At 42.1% G+C, this 22,625-nt stretch overlaps 1 protein-coding gene across 3 annotated transcripts in view; it reads right to left on the bottom strand.

Annotated features, from left to right (window-relative positions):
* The window catches only part of DPY19L3 (dpy-19 like C-mannosyltransferase 3), an 80,062-nt gene that overhangs the window by 50,636 nt on the left and 6,801 nt on the right, over positions 1-22,625 (bottom strand). For all 3 annotated transcript variants that reach the window (XM_034946348.3, XM_063599537.1, XM_034946349.3), the window contains exon 4: positions 2,459-2,549. In XM_034946348.3, coding sequence (XP_034802239.1) covers positions 2,459-2,549 — 91 coding nt within the window. The remainder of the gene's footprint in view (positions 1-2,458; positions 2,550-22,625) is intronic.

Genomic DNA, 22,625 nt, shown 5'->3' with positions numbered 1-22,625 from the left:
GTAATAAAGGGTAAGTGAGGTCACATGGGTGGGGTCTTAATCTGATAGGACTGGTGTTCTTATAAGAGGAACAGACAAGAGCTTGCCCTTGTGCTCTCTCTGCATTTGCACAGAGGGAAAGGCTATGTGAGGACACAGCAACAAAAGGGCATCTACAAAGCCAGGAAGAGAGGCCTCAATAGAAACCAATCCTAACAGCAGGTGGATCTTGGACTTCTAGCCTCCAAAAGGGAGAGAAAAATCTCTGTTGTTTAAGCCACGCAGTCTGTGGTATTACATTATGGCAAGCCTAAAGTCTAACACAGGAGTGTTATGGATGGATAACTCTCCAACCTAAGAGTTGGACAGTTATGGGCCCTCGTGATGGGATTAGTGGCCTTACAAGAAGAGACACCAGAGAACTTGCTCTTCTCTTTCTGCCATGTAAGGACACAGCAAGAAGGTGGCTGTCTGCAAGCCAGGAAGAGAGCCCTCCCTAGAACCTGACCATGTGGCTCCCTAACCTCAGACTTCCAGCCTCCTGAATTGTGAGAAAATAAATTTCTGCCATTTAAGAGTCTGTCGTGTTTTAATTAATTAGTTAATTTTTTTACTTTTTTATTTTGAGACGGAGTCTCGCTCTGTCGCCCAGGCTGGAGTGCAGTAGCGTGATCTCGGCTCACTGCAACCTCCGCCTCCCAGGTTTAAGCGATTCTCCTGCCTCAGCCTCCGGAGTAGCTGGAATTACAGGCATGCGCCACTACGCCTGGCTAATTTTTTTGTATTTTTAGTAGAGACGGGGTTTCTCCATGTTGGTCAGGCTGGTCTCGAACTCCCGACCTCAGGTGATCCATCCGCCTCGGCCTCCCAAAGTGCTGGGACTACAGGAGTGAGCCACTGCGCCCAGGCTCGGAGGATCATTTTAAACTTCAACAAACAGCAAAACAATGCAAAGGACATGGCATAAAACAGACTTTCTGAAAAGGACACTGCAGTGTGAGAGCCGAGACAAGGAGGCAGAGTGTTGCCTCATTCAGTCTCTGTGGGAAACACGCATGCCAGAGGCTAAAGTATTCTGTTGCTCTGGACGTGTCCATGAATGACTGTGAAAGTACTATTAATGCTGATTTTAGGGTTATAAATACATTTTAGGAAGTAAAAGATTTTGCAACTATGGAATCTGTGAATAACAAGGTTTGATTGTATGGGGAAAAAATGAATACTAAGCCTGCCTTTCTTGTATAAACTGTACTGCAAGGTAGCCAAACAATTAACGAGAAGGTTTTCTATATAACAGAGTTCCAACTAATAAATACAGCAGGAATGACAGAATTAGAAGGTCACTAATTTGCATCCCCTCTGAAATAAGAACTACAGACGATAATTATCAATGGCTGCTAAAACCACTAAGTGAAGGGCTGGTGATTAATTACCCTTATTATGGATGAATCTGGCTATCAACACTGGGACCAACTCATTAATTTTTATGGCACAAAACCAAAGATAACCAAAATGTCATGTCTCCTAGGTGATAAAACTACAAGTAAAAAACATCACTTATGGGCTGGGCGCGGTGGCTCATGCCTATAATTCCAACATGCTGGGAGGCTGAGGCAGGAGGATCACTTGAGCTCAGGAGTTTGAGACCAGCCTGGGCAACACAGTGAGACTTCGTCTCCACAGAGAAACAAAACAAAACAAAAAATGAACGTGGTAGTGCACACCCGTAGTCCCAGCTACTTGAGAGGCTGAGGCAGGAGGACTGCTTGAGGCTGGGAGATTGAGACTACAGCGAGCTATGGTCATATCACTGCACTCCAGCCTGGACGACAGAGTGAGACCCTGTCTCAAAAACAACAGCAAAAAAATAATTTAGGAATAACTGCCACCAAAAATGTCAAAGCTGACTCCAAATAAAGCCTATAAAAGAGCAGTTTTCTGTCACATGCACTCATGCTAAGCCGATCAAGTATGTATTAGGTAGAAGAGATCCATGTTGGGGCTTTCATTAGATGGAGTAAAGGCAGAGTGTGGGGTCTAACCCACTTAGGGGAAGTAAAAATGCAGGAAAATGGCAACTGTGAAATAAAGGAATGAATGGGGCACTGGGGACAAGAGGGACAACTGTAATTTTCATTTGTGTTACCAAAATGCCTCCTGTTCTCAGACAATACTCCTTTCACCTGCAAAGACCTCCTCCAAAATGATCATGAGAAAATTCAGCAACAAAACCATGAAATTGCAAAGATATTACTTTTGGGATGGAACAGAGCTGGAAGGCAAAGAGAGGAGGGTTATATAAAGTATTACATAACTTCTTCCAGAGCAAAAAACATTTTCATGAAATGATTAGACATTAGCACGGAAAAACTACACATGTTCTAGAGAGCATTTAAGTGGTTTTTAGTGCACAGTACTTCTGACTAAAATATTGAAAAAAATGCAGGAGACCCCAAATGAAACTATCAGTTGTAATTACCTTGCACGAGGGTTGGAGCCTGCAGCATCTGCTTGTAGTAGGAGTAATACAGGCCACACTCTGTTCTGAATGAGATTTCTCGCTCCACTTCCTAAAACAGAGTTAGATCCTATGGGTTTATGTGACCTAGTTTTGTTTAAATACATATTGTTACTGTAGAAAGGATACATAACTGCAACTTGAAAGAGAAAAAACTCTGAAAATATAGTCTCAAAAAATCTTGGCAAACAAGAATGGAAGGCTGATCACTGTTAAAGCTGAGTGAGGGATACATGGGAGTCTGTCCTACTATTCTCTACTTTAGTGAATGTTTAATCTTAAAAAAAATTTTAAAGAATACATCACCATTCCTATGTAATATCAGTGAGACACAAAACAGGGATGGCACAAAAAAAAAATGAAAAGAAATATAATTGCATTAGACACCTACCTAAAAGCTACCAATATTACATAAGATCAATCATTTTCATTTTATTCTAAGAATAAAAGGCATTTGTAGTCAAATAAGGCAGACACATGAATTTTACTCTGACAAGCGTAACCCTGGTGGGAAGAGGTTTATGCAGGTAAATGGATATATGAAATATTTAAACTGCTTTTAGATAAGTATTCAACCCTAGAAGAACTGAAAACTTAAATAGCTATTAGCCAATTTAGTTACAAGATACTTTTATTAAATTTAAATTATTACTATAAAACATAGAAGCAATGGGCAACAATGACACGGAAGACTTTCTGGAATAATCCAATTAATACTGTTAGATGATACACTTTATTTATAGGTTGAGCAGCCCTAACCTGAAAAGCTGAAATCCAAATGAAATACTTTAAAATTGGATACCTTCTGAGAGCCAACACGATGCCACAAGTTACCCTGAAAGTGTTATTTTTTTCACCGTATTGATGGTATGTCATATTTTTTATTGTTACGTACTTATGTGCGAATAAGTATAACAAAATGATTACTTATAAAGGCACCATGTAAATTCAGAGTCAGGAACAATGGTGATGACGAATAACCATAGACTGTCCACTGGGATGGTTGAGATAGTGACACCTTTGTTTTCTGATGGTTCAGTGTCTACAAACTTTGTTTTATGAACTATATTGTATAAAATCACCTTTGGGCTATGTGCATAAGGTATACATAAAACATAAATGAATTTCATCTTTACACCTGAATCCTATCCCCAAGATTTCTCATTATATATATGCAAATAATCCAAAATCTGAAATACAAGACACTTCTGGCCCCAAGCATTTCAGATGAGGGATACTTAACCTGTACCTGTAAAAGTTCGGCTAATTTGGTATTTTTAGTAGAGATGGGGTTTCTCCATGTTGGTCAGGCTGGTCTTGAACTCCCGACCTCAGGTGATCCATCTGCCTCGGCCTCCCAAAGTGCTGGGATTACAGGCGTGAGCCACTGCACCCGGCCATTCTTTTTCATATTATAGCAGATCCACATTCCACAAACCCAATGGGGGAAAGTGATAAATACTGAACATCTCATTTTCTAGCTGATGAACTTCTTTTAACTCATTTTGCTTCCCCCTAACTCCAACTAATTTTCAAATGGTAATAAACATCTCATTAAAAGAACCACTCAGGCTGGGTGCGGTGGCTCATGCCTATAGCCATGCACTTTGGGAGGCTGAAGTGGGTGGATTGCTTGAGCTCAGGAGTTCAAGACCAGCCTGGGCAACATGGCAAAACCCTGTCTCTACAAAAAAAAAAAAAAAAAAGTAGCCAGGCATAGTGGCATGCACCTGAACTCCCAGCAACTGGGGAGGTTGAGGAAGGAGGATCGATTGAGACTCAGCCTACTGGGAGGCTGAGGCTGCTGTGAGCCATGATCAAGCCACTCCAGCCTGGATGATAGAGCGACCCTGCCTCAAAAAATAAATAAATAAATAAATAAGAAAGAACCATTCATGCTATTATCTTCAGACTTAGAAATTATTTATTTAATATATTTCTGCTACCCTCTAAATCTTTTTATCATTGTTTGTTAATTCCTTTTAGAAAAATGGGAGGTAGGGTAGCAAATCTTATATATTGAACTTCCTTTCACAGAAAACCAATTTATCCTGGGGAAATCAAGCATTTAAAAAAAGGACCATCAGGTTCTGAAATTTATTTATTTTTTTTTGGAGACAGGGTCTCACTCTGTCACCCAGGCTGAGTACGGTGGCATGATCACGGCTCATCGTAGCCTTTGCGTGTCAGGGTCAAGTGATCCTCTCGGCTTCCAAGTAGCTGGGACTACAGGCACATGCCACTATGTCCACCTAATTTCTGTATTTTTTGTAGAGGTAGGGTTTTGCCATGTTGCCCAGGCTGGTCTTGAACTCCTGAGCTTAAGTGATCCTCCTGCCGTGGCCTCCCAAAGTGCTGGGATTACAGACAGAAGCACAGTGCCTGGGCCTAAAATTTAATTTCAATAACACACTTGCGTTATAAAAAGGCTACTACATAATGATACAGCTTTTTAAACTTTCATTGCTAGTGATTTGTGTTGTATCTTTCATAGCAGTAAAGGCAACTCTTCTGGGTAGTTACTTTAATCCACTCATTTTTTATCTTTGAGAAAACGTGCTCTATTGCTTTTGAGAACTTAAAACCAACCTGGTATCACTCGTTTCTAGAATGTTCAAACTCCTACTCATTCAAATAACCACAGAGGCTATGAATTGATGTTAACTGAGCAAATACTAGCTTTTGTCCATGCAAATTAAGAACAACAACAACAACATTAATTACATTATTTTTCTTTTCTCTAGCTTCCTTAAAGTGTTCAAAGGCACCTGAGGAGTGTGAAAATCCTGTCACACCTACATCCCAAATCAAACTGGAGAGCCAATAAAGAATGAAAGAGTGAATTATATGGTTCTAAGAATAAAAGACCAGGGAATAAGAAAAAACACTGCTCAAAGTACTAAAGGTAGAAAGCTTTTGTGTCCCATCTCTCCCTTTAATATAGCCAGAATGCATAAAGAACAGAGGGGGACCTAATTAGTAAAAATGCATTCAAACATGATTAATTGGTAATCTAGCACCAGCTGTACAGAACCAAATGCTATACTTTATTAGACAGACACTTGCAAGTTTTACATCTGCTTCATGCTAAGAGAACATCTGCTTCACTCATTCAAACACTTTTCCAGTTTTACAGCAATTTATACTTCGCTTGGTAGATCACACCCATGAAAATATACACCAATAGTAGTTATCCTCTAAAGAATGCAAAACGAACAAATACTTCATATTCAATTTGCACAGGTTCCATGGGGAATGCAATGTTGACAGAACGAAAACATCTTCGAAGATAATGACAGAAAGAAGTAGAAAGACAAAAGACTTGTATTTATAAAGAACTGTACAGCTGGCCAGGTGTGGTGGCTCACGCCTGTAATCCCAGCACTTTGGGAGGCTGAGGCGGGTGGATCATGAGGTCAGGAGTTCACGACCAGCCTGGCCAAGATGGTGAAACCCCGTCTCTACTAAAAATACAAAAAATTAGCCGAGCGCGCTGGCAGGCGCCTGTAATCCCAGCTACTCAGGAGGCTGAGGCAGGAGAATCACTTGAACTCGGAGGGCAGAGGTTGCAGTGAGCTGAGATCGCACCACTGCACTCCAGCCTGGGAGACAGAGTGAGACTCCGTCTCAAAACAAACAAACACAACAACAACAAAAAAAACAAAAAAAAAAACTGTACAGCTAAAACCATTGAAGTAACAGTGTATATAGCAATTTAATAGATGTACAAAAAAAAAAATGACTGCTCACAATAAATGATCACATTCCCCACAGGCACTCAGACAAGTTGCTGGCAATGCCCAAAAGGCTAGAGTCCTTTGAGACAAATGACACCAAATTAGGAAAGGAAACATCAAATTAGCTTTTTAAAAATCTCACGTAAATAGATCCCCCACATAATGTCTGGTCACTCTGGCCTGCCTTTAGCAAGCACCCTCTAAGCCTGGTTGAGCCAGGATCCTCCGCATCCCAGTGGTTCCTCTTACTCATTTCCCAGCCACTGACCCCAATCCGCTCCTTGGCTGCCTATTCCTACTCACCCATGATGTACTAGAAGTTGAGTACAATCTCTCTCCACCACTGCAAGACCTCATTGCAGTGGTCCCTACATCTATCGCAATGGTCCTGAAGTCTTTCTCCTCTTGCTTTTTTTAAAAAAAAAACAAAACAACTCATGTTTAAAAAAAACAAGAACAACTCACGTAAAAAAGTTCTGTTTACAGGCCAGGTGCGGTGGCTCACATCTGTAATCCCAACACTTTGGGAAGCCGAGGTGGGCAGATCACCTGAGGTCAGGAGTTTGAGACGAGCCTGGCCAACATGGCGAAACCCCGTCTTTACTAAAAATACAAAAATTAGCTGGGCATTGTGGTGCATGTCTGTAATTCCAGCTACTTGGGAGGCTGAGGCATGAGAATTGCTTGAACCCGGGAGGTGGAAGTTGCAGTCAGCTGAGATCCCGGCACTGCACTCCAGCCTGGGTGATGGAGTGAAACTCTGTCTCAAAAAAAAAAAAAAAAAAAAAAAAAAAGATTTGTTTACAAAAATTGTCCCCCAAAATAATTAGACTGCTAGTAGTGGGGAAGCCACCGAAAAATTAACTTTATAAATGTAATCTGTTTCAGAATTAGGTTAACAAATCATCTCACCAAGAAATAGTAGCCCATAAGACAGCTGTTCTTAAAGTTCTGTACTGGGAATCATGCCCTCAACAAACATATTTATGGCACATACATGGTTTATTGTCTGGTTAAATTCATGTCCATCTGTTAGAGGGGAATGATTCTTGCCCCAGAGTTGATTAAAGCCGTGGCATGTGAGAAGTGCCAAGCAGGGCTTGTGAGGAGGGCAGTCTGCTACTGAAGTGACAGTTCTTCCACTGGGCCCACACTCAGGCAATCAGCAGTCTTAGCACTACTGTACTACTATTGTGTGGATTACCCCTATCTATTCTAAAGTCTCCTTGCTTTGCAGGAGTATTCAATGGGAAGACATGCAAATTCGGCAATATCAAGTAAATAAGAGTAACAGTGGAAAATGTTAGCACAAGGAAAAAAGACTAAAAAGAAAGAGTGATGTTGGTGCTTATAGCCAAAGGAGAACTGCCTTCCTTATCACTGCATATTTATTTGCTGGGGAAACAAAAAGGTGCAAGAATTTAGTATTTGACCGAAAGATGTTTATGTTCCAACAAGAAAGAAGAATGCGGGGGTGCGGTGGCTCATGCTTATAACCCCAGCACTTTGGAAGGCCGAGGTAGGTGGATTACTTAAGCCCAGGACTTTAAGACCAGCCTAGGCAACATGGCAAGACCCAGGCTGTACTAAAAATATAAAAAATTAGCTGGGCATGGTGGTATGCCCCTGTAGTTCCAGCTACTTGAGGGGTTGCAGTGGGAGAATCACCTGAGCTCAGGAAGTCGAGGCTACAGTGAGCCGAGATCGCACCTCTGCACTCCAGACTGGGAGACAGAGCTAGATCCTGCCTCAAAAACAAACAAACAAACAAACAACGAAACACCAAAGAAAGAACACATTGTAAACAAAGGGAAACGACTTCAGGCACGCCTCATCTCACTGTGCCTCACTTTCCCGCCCTTTGCAGATAATGCATTTTTACAAATTGAAACTTAGTGGCAACTATGCATCAAACAACTATCAACACCATTTCTGCAACAGCTATTGCTCACTTTTTGTCTCTGTCACATTTTGGTAATTCTTCCAATATTTCACATTTTTCTTTATTATTGTACCTGTCATGGGATCTGGGATCAGTGATCTTTGATGTTATTAATACTACTGTAACTGTTTTGGGGCACAATAAACCACACCCATGTAAGACGGTGAACTGAAATGTGTGTGTTCTGACAGCTCTGTCATTCTTCTGTCTCATTTCCTCTCCCCAGGCCTCTCTGCTCCCTGAGACACAATAATATCAGAATTAATAACTTTACAATAGCCTCTAAGCATCGAAAGGAAGTGTGGCACATCTCTCACTTTAAATGGAAAGCTAGAGATGATAAGTTAGTGAGGTAAGCATGTCAAAAGTTGAGAGAGACCAAAAACTAGGCCTCCTGTGCCAAAGAGCCAAGTTGTTAACACAAAGGAAAAGTTATGGAAGGAAATTAAAAGTGCTACTCCAGTGAACGCACCAATGATAAGAATGAAAAACAGCCTCATTGCTGATACGGGGAAAGTCTAATGCTCTGATGGAAAATCAAACCATCTAAAACATTCTCTTAAGCCAACGCCTAATCCAGAGCAAGGCCCTCTCTTCAATTCTGTGAAGGCTAGAGAGGTGAGGAAGCTGCAGAAGAAAAGCTGGAAGCTAGCAGAGGTTGGTTCATGAGGTTGAGGGGAAGTAGCCATCTCCCTAACATACAAGTGCAAGGTGAAGCTGAAAGTGCTGATGGAAAAGCTGCAGCAAGTCATCCAGAAGATCCAGCTAAGATCGCTGATGAAGGTGCCTACCTTAAACAACAGATACTCAATGTAGATGAAACAGCCTTCTATTGGAAGAAGATGCCATCTCGGACTTTTACAGCTCAAGAGAAGTCAATGCCTGACTTCAAAGCTTCAGAGCATAGGCTGACTCTCATTAGGGGCTAATACAGCTGGTGGCTTTAAGTTGAAGCCAATGTTCACTTACCATTCTGAAAATCCTAGGGTCCTTATTAAGAATGATGTGAAATCTACTCTGCTTGTGCTCTAAAGATGGACAACAAAACCTGGATGACAGCCCATGTGTTGACAGCACATGTGTTGACAGCATGATTTACTATTTTAGGCCCACTGTTGAGATCTACTACACAGAAAAAAAAAATTCTTTTCAAAATACTACTGCTCATTGATAATGCATCTGGTTATCTGTGTTATTTTCATGCCTGCTAACACAAAATCTATTCTACAGCCCATGGATCAAGGAATAATTTTGACTTTTGAGTCTTAATTTTTTTCTTTTTTTTTTTTTTGAGACAGTCTCGCTCTGTTACCCACGATGGAGCACAGTGGCGCCATCTCAGCTCACTGCAACCTCTGCCTCCCGGGTTCAAGTGATCCTTCTGTCTCAGTCTCCCTAGTAGCTGGGACTACAGATGTGTGCCATCACGCCTGGCTAATTTTTGTATTTTTAATAGATACAGGGTTTTACTATTTTGGCCCGGCTGGTCTTGAACTCCTGACCTCAAGTGATCTGCCTGCCTTGGCCTCCAAACTGCTGAGATTACAGGCATGAGCCACAGCACCTGGTCTGATGGTGTACTTTGGAGTACAAAAATGTCTAATTTTGATGAACACCAATTTATTTATTTATTTTTAATCATGTGTTTTTAGTGTGGTCTCTATGAAGTTTTGGCCTACTCCACAGTTACAAAAGATTCATTTGCATATTTTCTTCTAAATGTTTTATAGTTTTAGACATTTAGGCCTATGATCCATCTTGAGTTAATTTTTGTGTATGGTGTGAGGCAGTGGTCTAATTTCATTCTTTTGCATGTGAATATCCATTTGTTTATAGACCATTTATTGAAGACTATTCTTTCTCCACGTAACTGTCCTTCCTGGTGCCCTGCTGAAAATCACTTGACCATCTAAGGATTTATGTCTGTATTCCCAATTTTATTCCATTGATTTATATGTCTATCCTTATGCCAGCACCAGAGTCTTGATTACTGTGGCTGTATAGTAAGTTTTGAAGTCAGAAAGTTTGAGTCTTACAACTTTGTTCTTCTTTTTCAAAACTGTTTTAGCTATTCTGAGTCCCTTGAGTTTCCATATACATTTTAGGACTAGCTTGTCAATTTCTGTGAAAAGTCCACCTGGGATTCTGAGAGGGATCATGTTGACTCTGTAGATCAACTTGAAGATCTACAGAGATCTTTTTTTGTTTTTGAGACAGGGTCTTGCTCCATTGCCCAGGCTGGAGCACAACGGCATGATCTTGGCTCACTGAAGACTTGGCTTCCTGAGCTCAGGTGATCATCCCATTGCACCCTCTCAAGCAGCTGGGTGTAAGCTGTGTGCCACCAAGCCTGGCTAATTTTTTTTTTTGTATTTTTAGTAGAGACAAGTTTTCACCATGTTGCCCAGGCTTGTGTGTCTTATCAGTTTTAAATCAAACTTTCTGACTTCCAGTTATAAAAGAGAAAGAAATCAGGATACTCCCATCCATTTTTACTTATTTATTTATTTATTTATTTTTTTTTTTAGAGACAGGGTCTCACTCTGTTGCCCAGACCAGAGTGCAGTGGTGTGATCACAGCTCACTGCAGCCTTGACCTCCCCAGCTCAGTTGACCCTCCTGCCTCAGCTTCCCAAGTAACTGGGGCTGCAGGTGCACACTACCACACCCAGCTAATTTTTTAAAATTTTTTTGTAGAGATGGGATCTCACTATGTTGCCCAGGCTGGTCTTGAACTTCCGGGCTCAAGCAATCCTCCCACCTTTTGCCCTCCAGAGTGCTGAGATGACAGCTGTGAGCCACTGTGCCAGCTGGCCTCCCCAACCTTTTTTTTTTCGAGGTGGTCTCATTCTGTCACCCAGGCTGGAGGCCAATGGCACAATCTTAGCTAATGACAACTTCTGTGTCCTGAGCTCAAGTGATCCTCCTACCTCAGTCTCCTGAGTAGGTGGGACTATAGGCACATGCCACCATGCCCAGCAAATTGTTTTTGTTTTTAGAGATGGGGTTTCACCATGTTGCCCAGGCTTGTCTTGAACTACTGAGCTCAAGCGATCCTGCCGCCTTGGCCTCCCAAAGTGCTGGGATGACAGGCATGAGCCACTGTGCCCAGTCAGCCTCCACCATCTTTTACCCTCTCTTCCCCTTCTTCTTTTATCTTGTGTTATACGTATTACACTGTTATGTTATTATTATGCATTATAACATTATTACTTATGTTGGCATTCTTGTGTATTAGGTTGGTGCAAAAGTAATTGTGGTTTTTGCCATTTAAAAGTAATGGCGGCCAGGCATGGTGGCTCACACCTGTAATCCTAACTTTGGGAGGCAGAAGTGGATGGACTGCCTGAGCTCAGGAGTTCAAGACCAGCCTGGCATGTCTCAAACAGCCTGACATGGCAAAACCCTGTCTCTACTAAAAATACCAAAAAAAAAAAAAAAAAAAAAAAAATTAGCTGGGCATGGTGGTGCATGCCTATAATCCCAAGTACTGGGGAGGCTGAGGCACAACTGCTTGAACCCAGAAGGCGGAGGTTGCAGTGAGCCAAGATCATGCCACTTCATTCCAGCCTAGGCGACAGAGCAAGCTCTGTTTCATAAATAAATAAATAAATAAATAAATAAAATTAAAGTAATGACAAGACCTACATTACTTTTGTACCTAATATAACATTATTTATATCATACACATTTTGTTCTATCACTAATTTTTAGTTTTAGTCCTATAGTTAAATAAATTTGAGCCCCACTGAGCATCTTTCTGTCATTGTTTTTCCATGTATCTCATGGATGGATGAAGTTTTTCCTCTTCCAATTTCTTCACGTATTCTTAAAAGTACATATTTCTAGGAACAAAAAAGTTTGTATGCCATCTTTATATGCAATGGAATGACTGGGTTAAAATGTGTAAATCACTTTCTTTTACTTGAGCATTTTCTAGGCATCATTCATGGTCTTTGACCATTAGACATTACTGTGGAGAAGCTGAATGCTAGGTTGACTTTTGTTTCTCCTTATTGGTAACTTGATCTTTTCGTCTAGAATGTCCAAAGGTTTCTTTACATATTTAAGTTCAGCAACTTCAGAGAACTCTATCCTGCTAATGATTTTTCTAGGCCAATTTATCCTGGAACCTGCTCTGCCCCTTCAATTAGTAGATTCAAATTTCCTTTTACTTTTGGAAAGTTTCCTTGAATTACATCTTTAAACGTGTGTGTGTGCGTGTGTGTGTGTGTGTGTGTGTGTGTGTGTGTGTTTTTCCTGATTTATTGTTCTCGTTCTCTTTTTTTGGGACACAAATGATGCATGCTTGCTGCTCTTTGTCCTCCTCAATTGTCACTTGCTTTCTCATACTGTCACTTTATTCAATCTCCTTTCATTTTGTTGACCTCTCTCAGTCCTGTCCAACACTGCTCTTTCTGTACATTCTACGGATTCCAGTCTCCTGTATGTTGCATCTGAGACGGTCATAATTTCTATAACGATTCTACTTTGTAATTCTATTTCTTGTCTAAAGTCTGCCAGTTCATATTTCACTTCCTTTTGTTCTCTTCCTGTTTCCCCTTGAAGAAGGCACATACCTTCTTATGTTTCTGCTTTGTATTCATCTTCCACAGTGGCAAAGGATTATCTTTTAATGTGACACGTGTGGTTACAACCTCCACATCTCCACTGTAAAATTATTCTGGTGACTGTTCTTCACCAATGATGTCTGCTTGTTGTTCTCTTCCCTTTTTTGTTGCAGTATCACTGGACAATCTTGTCCCAGTTCCTTCCTTATCAGTTATGTCAGAATGTGGCAAGTTCTTACTACACAAGCTACTTGCAGGAAGTTCATGTGGGGGTGAGGCCAGGCACACAGCTCAGGTCAGCAAGAATTTTCATTGTATAGGGTGGTTTACAAGGGTGAGTTCTTCAGTCTTTTCCTCATTTTAGTCAACAGAACTTGATAGCTTTGGGGATCTTCGAAATGCAGGTTACCTCCCTTCATTCCTGTCCTCTTAAATTCCATCTCTTAACAAATATGGCTTGTCTCTGTGATCGCTCCTTCTGGCCTGCCTAGCATGCTGTTCTTCATAGCAGAGTGGATCCAAGACAGCGGCTGCCACTACTGCCTGCACACCCATCCCATGGTCCTACTCAGGGTGCTGTTGGTTTTACCCCTTAGGAGATGCCACTAACTTTGGAGGATGACACTTTACTCACTTTATCTGACCCCTGCAGCTTACAGACTCCTCTCTCTTTTTTTTTTTTTTTTTTTTTGAGATGAAGTCTCGCTTTGTCACCCAGGCTGGAGTGCAGTGGTGCAATCTCGACTCACTGCAACCTCCTCCTCCCAGGTTCAAGCGATTCTCCTGCTTCAGCTGGGATTACAGGAGTACACCACCACACCTGGCTAATTTTTGTATTTTTAGTAGAGACAGGGTTTTGCCATGTTGGCCAGGCTGGTCTTGAACTCCTGAACTCAAGTGATGTGCCCACCTCGGCCTCCCAAAGTGCTGGGATTACAGGCGTGAGCCACCTTGCCTGGCCGCAGACTCTTCTCTCAGCATCTTTCTGAGTGCCACTGGATTTGGCAGCCCCCTTCATCAAAGCTGGAACTTGATTATCTATTTTTCACATTCCTTAATTGCTCTGAGGGAATTCCAAGAAGGAAGGAACTGATACCACTACATTGCCACTTTAAAGTGAGAATAAGTAAGCACTGTTAGGATTTAACTGTACTATTATAAACAATCTAACTATCCAAAGTTGGGAGCATGGAAATAGTGGAATAATCAAGAGAATAAAAACTTCAAAAATATGAAATTATAAAACCATAACTACTTACATAATTATAAAAGTTTTGTGAAAATGTATATATGGAAAAAGCATAGTATGTAACAGCAGGTAAGGTAGATTATAAAAACTAACTATAATGGGGTCATAAATAAGTAAAATATTTAGGCACTTAGGATGAAGAATGGAAGGGAAAAATGAAAACTGCTTTTTGTTAAGGGTAATGAATATTAAGTAATGTTTTTCATTTAAAATTTTTCATCATTGTTACAACATAGTTTCAATAATTAAAAAACAATACACACTCGAAAACTAAAAATGAAGACTATACAGATGTCTACTATACATTTATTAAACACATGGCAGGCCGCGGTGGCTCATGCTTGTAATCCCAGCACTTTGGGAGGCAGAGATGGGCGGAACACCTGAGGTCAGGAGTTTGAGAACAGCCTGACCAACATGGCAAAACCTCGTCTCTACTAAAAATACAAAAATTAGCTGGGCACGGTGGTGCGCACCTGTAATCCCAGCTACTCTACTCAGGAGGCTGAGGCAAGAGAATCGCTTGAACTCGGGAGGCAAAGGTTGCAGTGAGCCAAGACTACACTACTGTACCCCAGCCTGGGCGACAGAGTGAGACTCCATCTCAACAACAACAACAACAAAAAACAAAACTACTAAACAAAAATCACTTAAAATGCATCCACTGGCTCCTGTACCTGCCAGGACTAACCATATCGTATCCTTGAAGGCAAGCTCCAGAAGTCACGTCCTTTGGTTCTAGTTCCCATCCAGATTCTTCACAGCAGCCAGTGCCTCCCCTTTTCCTCTGCCTACCCCATACCCCTCAGCCCCAGCAGTTGACTCTATTGCAGAAGACTGGAAGCTACTTAGCACTGATGACGTGCCAGGCACCATAAGGGCAGAACACCAAGTAAGAAAACAGGCTTTTACTAGCTGGGTGTGGTGGTTCACGCCTGCAATCCCAGCACTTTGGGAGGCTGAGGCGGGCGGATCATGAGGTCAAGAGATCGAGACCATCCTGGCCAAGATGGTGAAACCCCGTCTCCACTAAAAATACAAAAATTAGCCGGGCGTGGTGGTGCCTGCCTGTAATCCCAGTTACTTGGGAGGCTGAGGCAGGAGAACCGTGTGAACCCGGGATGCGGAGGTTGCAGTGAGCTAAAATTGTGCCACTGCATTCCAGCCTGGGTGACACAGCAAGGCTCCGTCTCAAAAAAAAAAAAAAAAAAAAAAAAAAAAATGGGGGAGTGCCTTTCACTTTTTGTTTACAATAAAGGGCAGTAAAAAAGTAGGTTGCATTGAAAGGACAATTTAGAGTTAGTGTTTGGGCTCTGAAGATAGGCAGCTTAAACAGAATATGTAGGTCAGGCATTGTGGCTCATGTCTATAATCCCAGAACTTTGGGAGGCCCAGGTGGGAGGCTTGCTTGAGGCCAAGAGTTCAAGAACAGCCTGTACAACAAAGTGAGACTCTGTCTCTACAAAAAATGAAAAAATTAGCTGGCACCACTTGGGAGGCTGAGGTTGGTGGACTGCTTGAGCCCAGGAGTTCAAGGTTGCAGTGACCCTGATTGCACCACTGCACTCCAGCCTGAGTGACAGAGTGAGAACCTGTCTCAAAAAATAGGTACAAATAGGCCGGGGAACGGTGGCTCATGCCTGTAATCCCTGCACTTTGGGAGGCCGAGGCGGGTGGATCACGAGGTCAGGAGACCCAGACCATCCTGGCTAACACTGTGAAACCCCGTCTCTACTAAAAAATACAAAAAATCAGCCAGGCGTGGCAGCGGGCACCTGTAGTCCCAGCTACTCGGGAGGCTGAGGCAGGAGAATGGCGCGAACCCGGGAGGTGGAGCTTGCAGGGAGCCGAGATCGCGCCACTGCACTCCAGCCTGGGCGACACAGCGAGACTCTGTCTCAAAAAAAAAAAAAAAAAAAAAAAAAAGGTACAAATAAATACAATATGTATTAAAATGCCCCCAAATAGTTCCAAGCATGTAACAGACATTCAATAAAGGGTATTTTAAAAAATCTTGAATACTTTCAATTTCCTAGCAAGGGAAATATAATACAATGAAGACAATAGAAAAATAACTTAAAATTTTAAAAATATGCTGAGAAAGGATACTAGATATATCTTTTATACTACTATATGAAACCAGTATCTTTTCCTTCAACTTTCCAGTTGCTATTTCAGGGTTCCCACTTTTCATATACAAACAATACAACAAACATTTAAAAAATCATTTCGAATGCATAAATTCAGTGTATGACTTGTCTATTACATAACCAATACTTTTACTCTCTGAATAATTACAACTACTTCAAAGTATTCAAAAATAAAATCAAAGTATTTTCATTAAACACTAACCTACCAATTTTGATGAGAAAAAGTTATAACCCCAAAACAGGAAAGGAAAGCAGATTTACTCTTCTCAAATAATTTCCCAATATAGAAATGGTATAAATTACAGGAGATTTATAAAGGAATATACACTCCAAAAACGAGCTTTTCTTTGGCCAAATAAGGTCTTTGTTCAGTGATATTTATAATTTCTAATTGTTTATTTACAGAAAATATGTACATATTTAAAAATTAAATCAGATTAATTAAAAAAAAATTTAGTTCCTGAGTTGTACTACCCCATTTCAAGTGTTCAATAGCCACATGTGGCCACTGTACTAGACAGTGCATACACTGAACATTTCCTTCATTATAGTCCTATTGGACAATGCTGATCTAGCGAATCTAAGCAAAACACAAAACCAAATGCCTAGGCAGAGGTATTAACAGGTTTGAGAAATGGTTCTAACATTGGAGGATTCTTCTTGTGATATAGGAGACAACCCAAAATGTGTGCTATGGACTACTGCTTGAACAAAGAGGAAAAAAAATGGAATACGACTCTGAGCTCAATTGTAAGTTTCAGAGGACAAGGGTGGTGGGTGGGGAAAAGCGCCTGTTTTATAGCTTCCCAGATGGTATCTGAGGCACAGACACAAACTGGCCCAGGTTCTCTTTCCTTTCTCATTTTACACGCTCCTGAAACAATCTCATCCACACATCTACAAGATGGTAAGATGAAAATGCCCATTTCCAACACAGACGGAACTCCTGCCTTCAGCCCCGTAAGTCTAGCTTCCTTTATTCTGTATTTCTAGGTGGACTGCTTTAAAAGTGCCTCACAACATAGTCAAACCTGAGCTCATCGTTCCCTGCCTTTCCTCCTGTGCAAGAAAGAATTTGGCTGACCTCTGTCCCTGGTTACGGGGAGGTAACCTTGTATTAGTCCATTCCTCATGCTTCTAATAAAGACATACCCAAGACTGGGTAATTTATAAAGGAAAGAGGTTTAATGGAGTCACAGTTCCACAAGGGTGGAGAGGTCTCACAATCATGGCAGAAAGTGAATGAAGAGCAAAGTCAAGTCTTACATGGCGGCAGGCAGACAGTGTGTGACGGGGAACTCCCCTCTATAAAACCATCAGATCTGGCCAGGCGTGGTAGCTCACACCTGTAATTCCAGCACTTTGGGAGGCCAAGGTGGGCAGATCACAAGGTCAGGAGTTCAAGATCAGCCTGACCAACATGGTGAAATCCCATCTCTACTAAAAATACAAAAATTAGCCAGGCGTGGTGGCACGCACCTGTTAACCTCAGCTACTCAGGTGGCTGAGGCAGGAGAATTGCTTGAACTCAGGAGGCAGAGGCTGCAGTGAGCCGAGATCGTGCCACTGCACTCCAGTCCGGACGACAGAGCGAGACTCCGTTTCAGAAAAAAATTAAAATAAATAAAGCCATCAGATCTCATGACACTATCATGAGAACAGCACAGGAAAGGCCCGCCCCCATGATTCAATTACCTCCCACTGGGTCCCTCCCACAACATGTGGGAATTATGGGAACTACAATTAAAGATGAGATTTGGGTGGGGACACAGCCAAACCATATCAAAACTCTACCCTCTAAGAATAAAGAATCTGGCTGCTCTTTGTCCCCAGTTCCTGGGAGATAGCCTCTAAATCCTTGGAACTTCTAAGTGATGAGAGTGTCTTTGTTATTCATGGTAGGTTCTTCAGACCTCATCTGAAAGCCTGGGCTAGCAGGTGACAGGGTGAGCTCCTAATTTGTGCTAAGGAGATGACTCAGGATTGGGGCTGGCCAAGCCAGAACACTCAACCATGTGGCCTGAGATTCAGGGCTTTGAGCCATGTGCTAGCAGCCCAACTTCTAAGGAGCAGAAAAGGGCTGGAGATTGAGTCCAGCCTTGTGGGCAATAATCCAATCAATCATGCCTACATAACGAAACCTCAATAAAAACTAGACACCAGTACTCAGAAGAGCTTCTTTGGTTGGCTCCACACAGTGTAACACACTGATGTGCCAGGAGGGTAACAGGCCTGACTCCATGGGGAAAAGATAATGAAAGCTTCCAATGGGACCCTCGAAGACTTGGCTGCATGTGTCACTCCCTTTGGCTGGTTCTGATTTGTAATCTTTTGCTATAATAAATCTGTAGTCATAATATAGCACTTCCCTGAATTCTGTGAGTTGTTCTAGTGAATTATTGAACCTGAGCGGGTGGTGGGAACCTCAGAATTTGTAGCCAGCTGGTCAGAAGTGAGGGTTGCCTGGAGGGGCCCCAAATGTGCCACTGGTGTGTGAAACGAAGGCATTTTTGTAGAGAGCTGTGCCCTCATCCTGTGGGGTTTGGCCTAACGGTGGATAGCTGGTGTCAGAACTTACTGATCCTCCAGCTCTGCTCCTCCCGGTGCTCGTTGTCACAGTAAATGGCAGGTCCATCCGTCCACCCCGCTGCTAAGGAGAGCAAGCAGCTTGGACCGACAGCCTCTCAACTGTTCCCTCTCAACAGACTTCCACACAATGAATCAAGACATCCTTCCAAGTCCACTTCCTAAAAAGCTCTGACTCTGCTCACGTCTCTGCAACTCTTATGCAGCCTCAAAGCCCTAAGTGATCTGTTCTTCTCCTCTCTTCTACCTTCTCCTCATCACTCATAAAACTCTGGCCACATGCACCTTCTCTCTGATCCTGGATTTGCCAAGTTCATTCCTACCTTAGAGACTTTTGGCTTGCTGTTTCCTCTGCCTAGAATGTTCTCGCAGATCTTAGCTTGGCTGGTTCCTTCTATCATATCATGTAGGTTTTGGTTTACATGTCCTCAAAGTGGTCGGCTTTACTTCCCAATTCCAAGTAGCCTTCTAGTGACTATCTCATCATCCCGTGTGACTTTCACCGTAGGATTCATTTTCATTTTCTTTCTGATTTTTCCCCTTTTCATCATAATTAAGTTCTATGTCGTATTCAATGCTTTATTCCCAGGGCCTAGAAAAGTGTCTGGCATACAGAAGATACTCACTGAATATTTGAATGCAATATTTAAATATTACTGAATCCACTGAATTGGATTATCTTAGCAGTTTCCTGACTTTAGTTTTGCTCTCCCCAAATCCATTTTCCACATCACAGCCTAAGGCAACTTTCTGAAACGCCAATACGATGACATCGCTGCCTCACTAAAAATACGGTTCACTACTATAATACATTCAGAGAGAGTTCTATCTTTGAGACAGAGAAGACAGACCCTTTATTATCTGGCCTCTGTTTACCATTCCCAGTACATCCCTTCTCCCCTTCTACTCTCTAGCCAGGCTGAACTACTGCCAACGCTTCACACACCAGGCTCCCTTGCGTTTTGAATTTCCTGCACTTGTCCCTCTTCTAGGACACTCATCTTTCCTCCCCAACTTGCCTGGTTAACTCTTACTCATCCTTCAGGTCTACTTAACCATCATTTCCTCTAGAAAAGCCTCCCTGATCTTCCAAAATGAGGTTAGGCTTCCACTCCTATGTGCTCCCACAGTGCTCTCTATCTCACCCCATCCTAGCACTGAGTTGGGATGTCCTGTAATTGTCTGGATACTGACCTGTATCCTTCTCAAGAGTGTAAGTTCCTTGGGGGCATGGCCTTATCTTATTCAGTGATACTGCTACCACTAAGCACAGTGCCTGCTGGCATACTGTAGGTGCTTAATATATATTTATTCAATTCACTTACTATACTGGAAAATCTGCTGGTAAATTCAGAAATCTTTGTTATTCCTTCCATGTTCTCTGCAGTGTTGAACTCAATGTTATCCACAGAACAGGTGCTCAGTAAATACTAGGTAAAACTAGAACTTCCTTAACCCAGTGAAAGTAAAGAGAGAAAAACCAAGGGTGTTCAAGTTTCTTGATGATGGGGTGTATTTATTTAAGGAAACTAGGAAGGCTGGTTACAAGTTTTAAATTAAAGAGCTACACTTAATAGTTTATAATTAAGTTATATGATCTCTTTCAACATGTCTCCTTGCTATACAGTTGTTAGCATTCAATTTGGGCTATCTGCTCACACAGAGATATTTCAGCCTTTTTTCAAAATACTTATGTTAATATATATGCACTACATGGTTTAATTCTAGGGGATCGCTTTATAAGCATTTTTTTTTTTTTTGAGATGAAATCTCACTTTGTCACCCAGGCTGGAGTGCAGTGGCATGATCTCAGCTCACTGCAACCTCTGCCTCCTGAGTTCAAGCAATTCTCCTGCCTCAGCCTCCTGAGTAGCTGGAAATACAGGCGTGTGCCACCATGCCTGGCTAATTTCTTTTGTTTGTTTGTTTTTTTTTGGAGACAGAGTCTGTCACCCAGGCTGGAGTGCAGTGGCGCGATCTCGGCTCATTGCAAGCTCCGCCTCCCAGGTTCACGCCATTCTCTTGCCTCAGCCTCCCGAGTAGCTGGGATTACAGGTGCCCGCCACCACGCCCGGCTGATTTTTTTGTATTTTTAGTACAGACGGGATTTCACCGTGTTAGCCAGGATGGTCTCAATTTCCTAACCTCGTGATCCGCCCGCCACGGCCTCCCAAAGTGTGGGGATTAAAGGTGTGAGCCACTGCGCCCGGCCCTCTTCTTTTGTATTTTTAGTACAGATGGGGTTTCACCATGTTGGCCAGGCTGGTCTCAAACTCCTGACCTCAAGTGATCCACCACGCCCTGCCAGCACTCCATTTTAAAGAGATAGGTGGGCATAGCGGCTCACACCTGTAATCCCAATATTTTGGGAGGCCAACGCAGGAGGATTGCTTGAGTCCAGGAGTTTGAGAACAGCCTGGGCAACATAGTAGGCCCATCTCTACAAAAAATTAAATAATTATCTGGGAACAGTGACGTGCACCTGTGGTCCCACCTACTCGGGAGGCTAAGGTGAGAGTAATGCTTCAATTCAGCCCAGAGGTTGGGGGCTGCAGCGAGCTGTAATTGTGCCATTGCACTCCAGCCTGGGGACAGAGAAAGACCCTGCCCGCCCCTGCTCCTCCCAAAAAAAGACATATAAACGAGTAAAATTCTTCTGACAAGAAGAACTACCTACTGTCACTGAAAGATAAGAATTATTCTTCTTTGAGGGGAACATCACACTCTGGGGACTGTTGTGGGGTGGGGGGAGGGGGAGGGATAGCATTGGGAGATATACCTAATGCTAGATGACGAGTTAGTGGGTGCAGCGCACCAGCATGGCACATGTATACATATGTAACTAACCTGCACATTGTGCACATGTACCCTAAAACTTAAAGTATAATAATAATTAAAAAAAAAAAGAATTATTCTTCTTTGGTACTATGATAATTTGTATAAAGATATATATACTGTACCCATAAAGTAACACAGCAAGTTTTAAAAATAAACACACTAGAGGTCATTCTTATAAATTAGATTTGTCATCAAAGTAATATCCTTTCGAGGCTCATTTCAGTAAGAGAATCAAAGCTCAAAATGTTTTGGAAAACTTTCTTTGGAAAATGTCTTCAGATCCTTCATCAGTCACTTCTTTCGAACATTCTTATAGATACACATCTTTGGCTTTGAAGGTGTTTGTTTATTTTTACAAGCAACTAGTCATCAGACACCACAGTTTAGGTTAAAGATCATGACATATTAGATTAAAATGGAAGGTATATTTGGATGCAAATTTCCACATGTAAGTTATATACGAGTTCTGAAAACAATGCCAAGAGGAGTTCTAGAAATGTTGAAAAAGAGAGAAAGAAAACAAGGAAACGTGTTTAAAGAGTCACAGACCACCCCCTCAACTTTTTTCTTTTTTTTTTTGATAAAAAGTATTGCTCTGTTGCCCAGGCTGGAGTGCAGTGGTGGGATCTCGGCTCACTGCAACCTCTTCCTCCCGAGTTCAAGTGATTCTTGTGCCTCAGCCTCCTGAGTAGCTGAGATTACAGGTGTGTGTCACCATGCCCGGCTAATTTTTGTATTTTTAGTAGAGATAGGGTTCCACCATGTTGGCCAGGCTGGTCTTGAACTCCTGACTTCAAGTGATCTGCCCGCCTCGACCTCCCAAAGTGCTGGGATTACAGGCGTGACGCCCAGCTAACCCTCCTGAAAATCTGATTAAAATTACAGTTCCTTTCCCTGGAAACATCATGGCTTCCCCATCGCCCTATGCCCTGCAAAACCACTTGCACAGAGTATTAGATAGTCGTGAACATGCTGAGGACCCTCCGTGGAGCCACATTTAGACCCCATGATTTAAAGCAGTGGCTTTTTAATTTCCTTTTCTGTTTTTTTTTTTT

This window comes from Pan paniscus, chromosome 20 (genome assembly GCF_029289425.2).
Source record: "Pan paniscus chromosome 20, NHGRI_mPanPan1-v2.0_pri, whole genome shotgun sequence".
NCBI lineage: Eukaryota > Metazoa > Chordata > Mammalia > Primates > Hominidae > Pan > Pan paniscus.
Note: the sequence above shows the minus strand (reverse complement) of the source record. Positions and strands in the feature narration are given on the sequence as shown.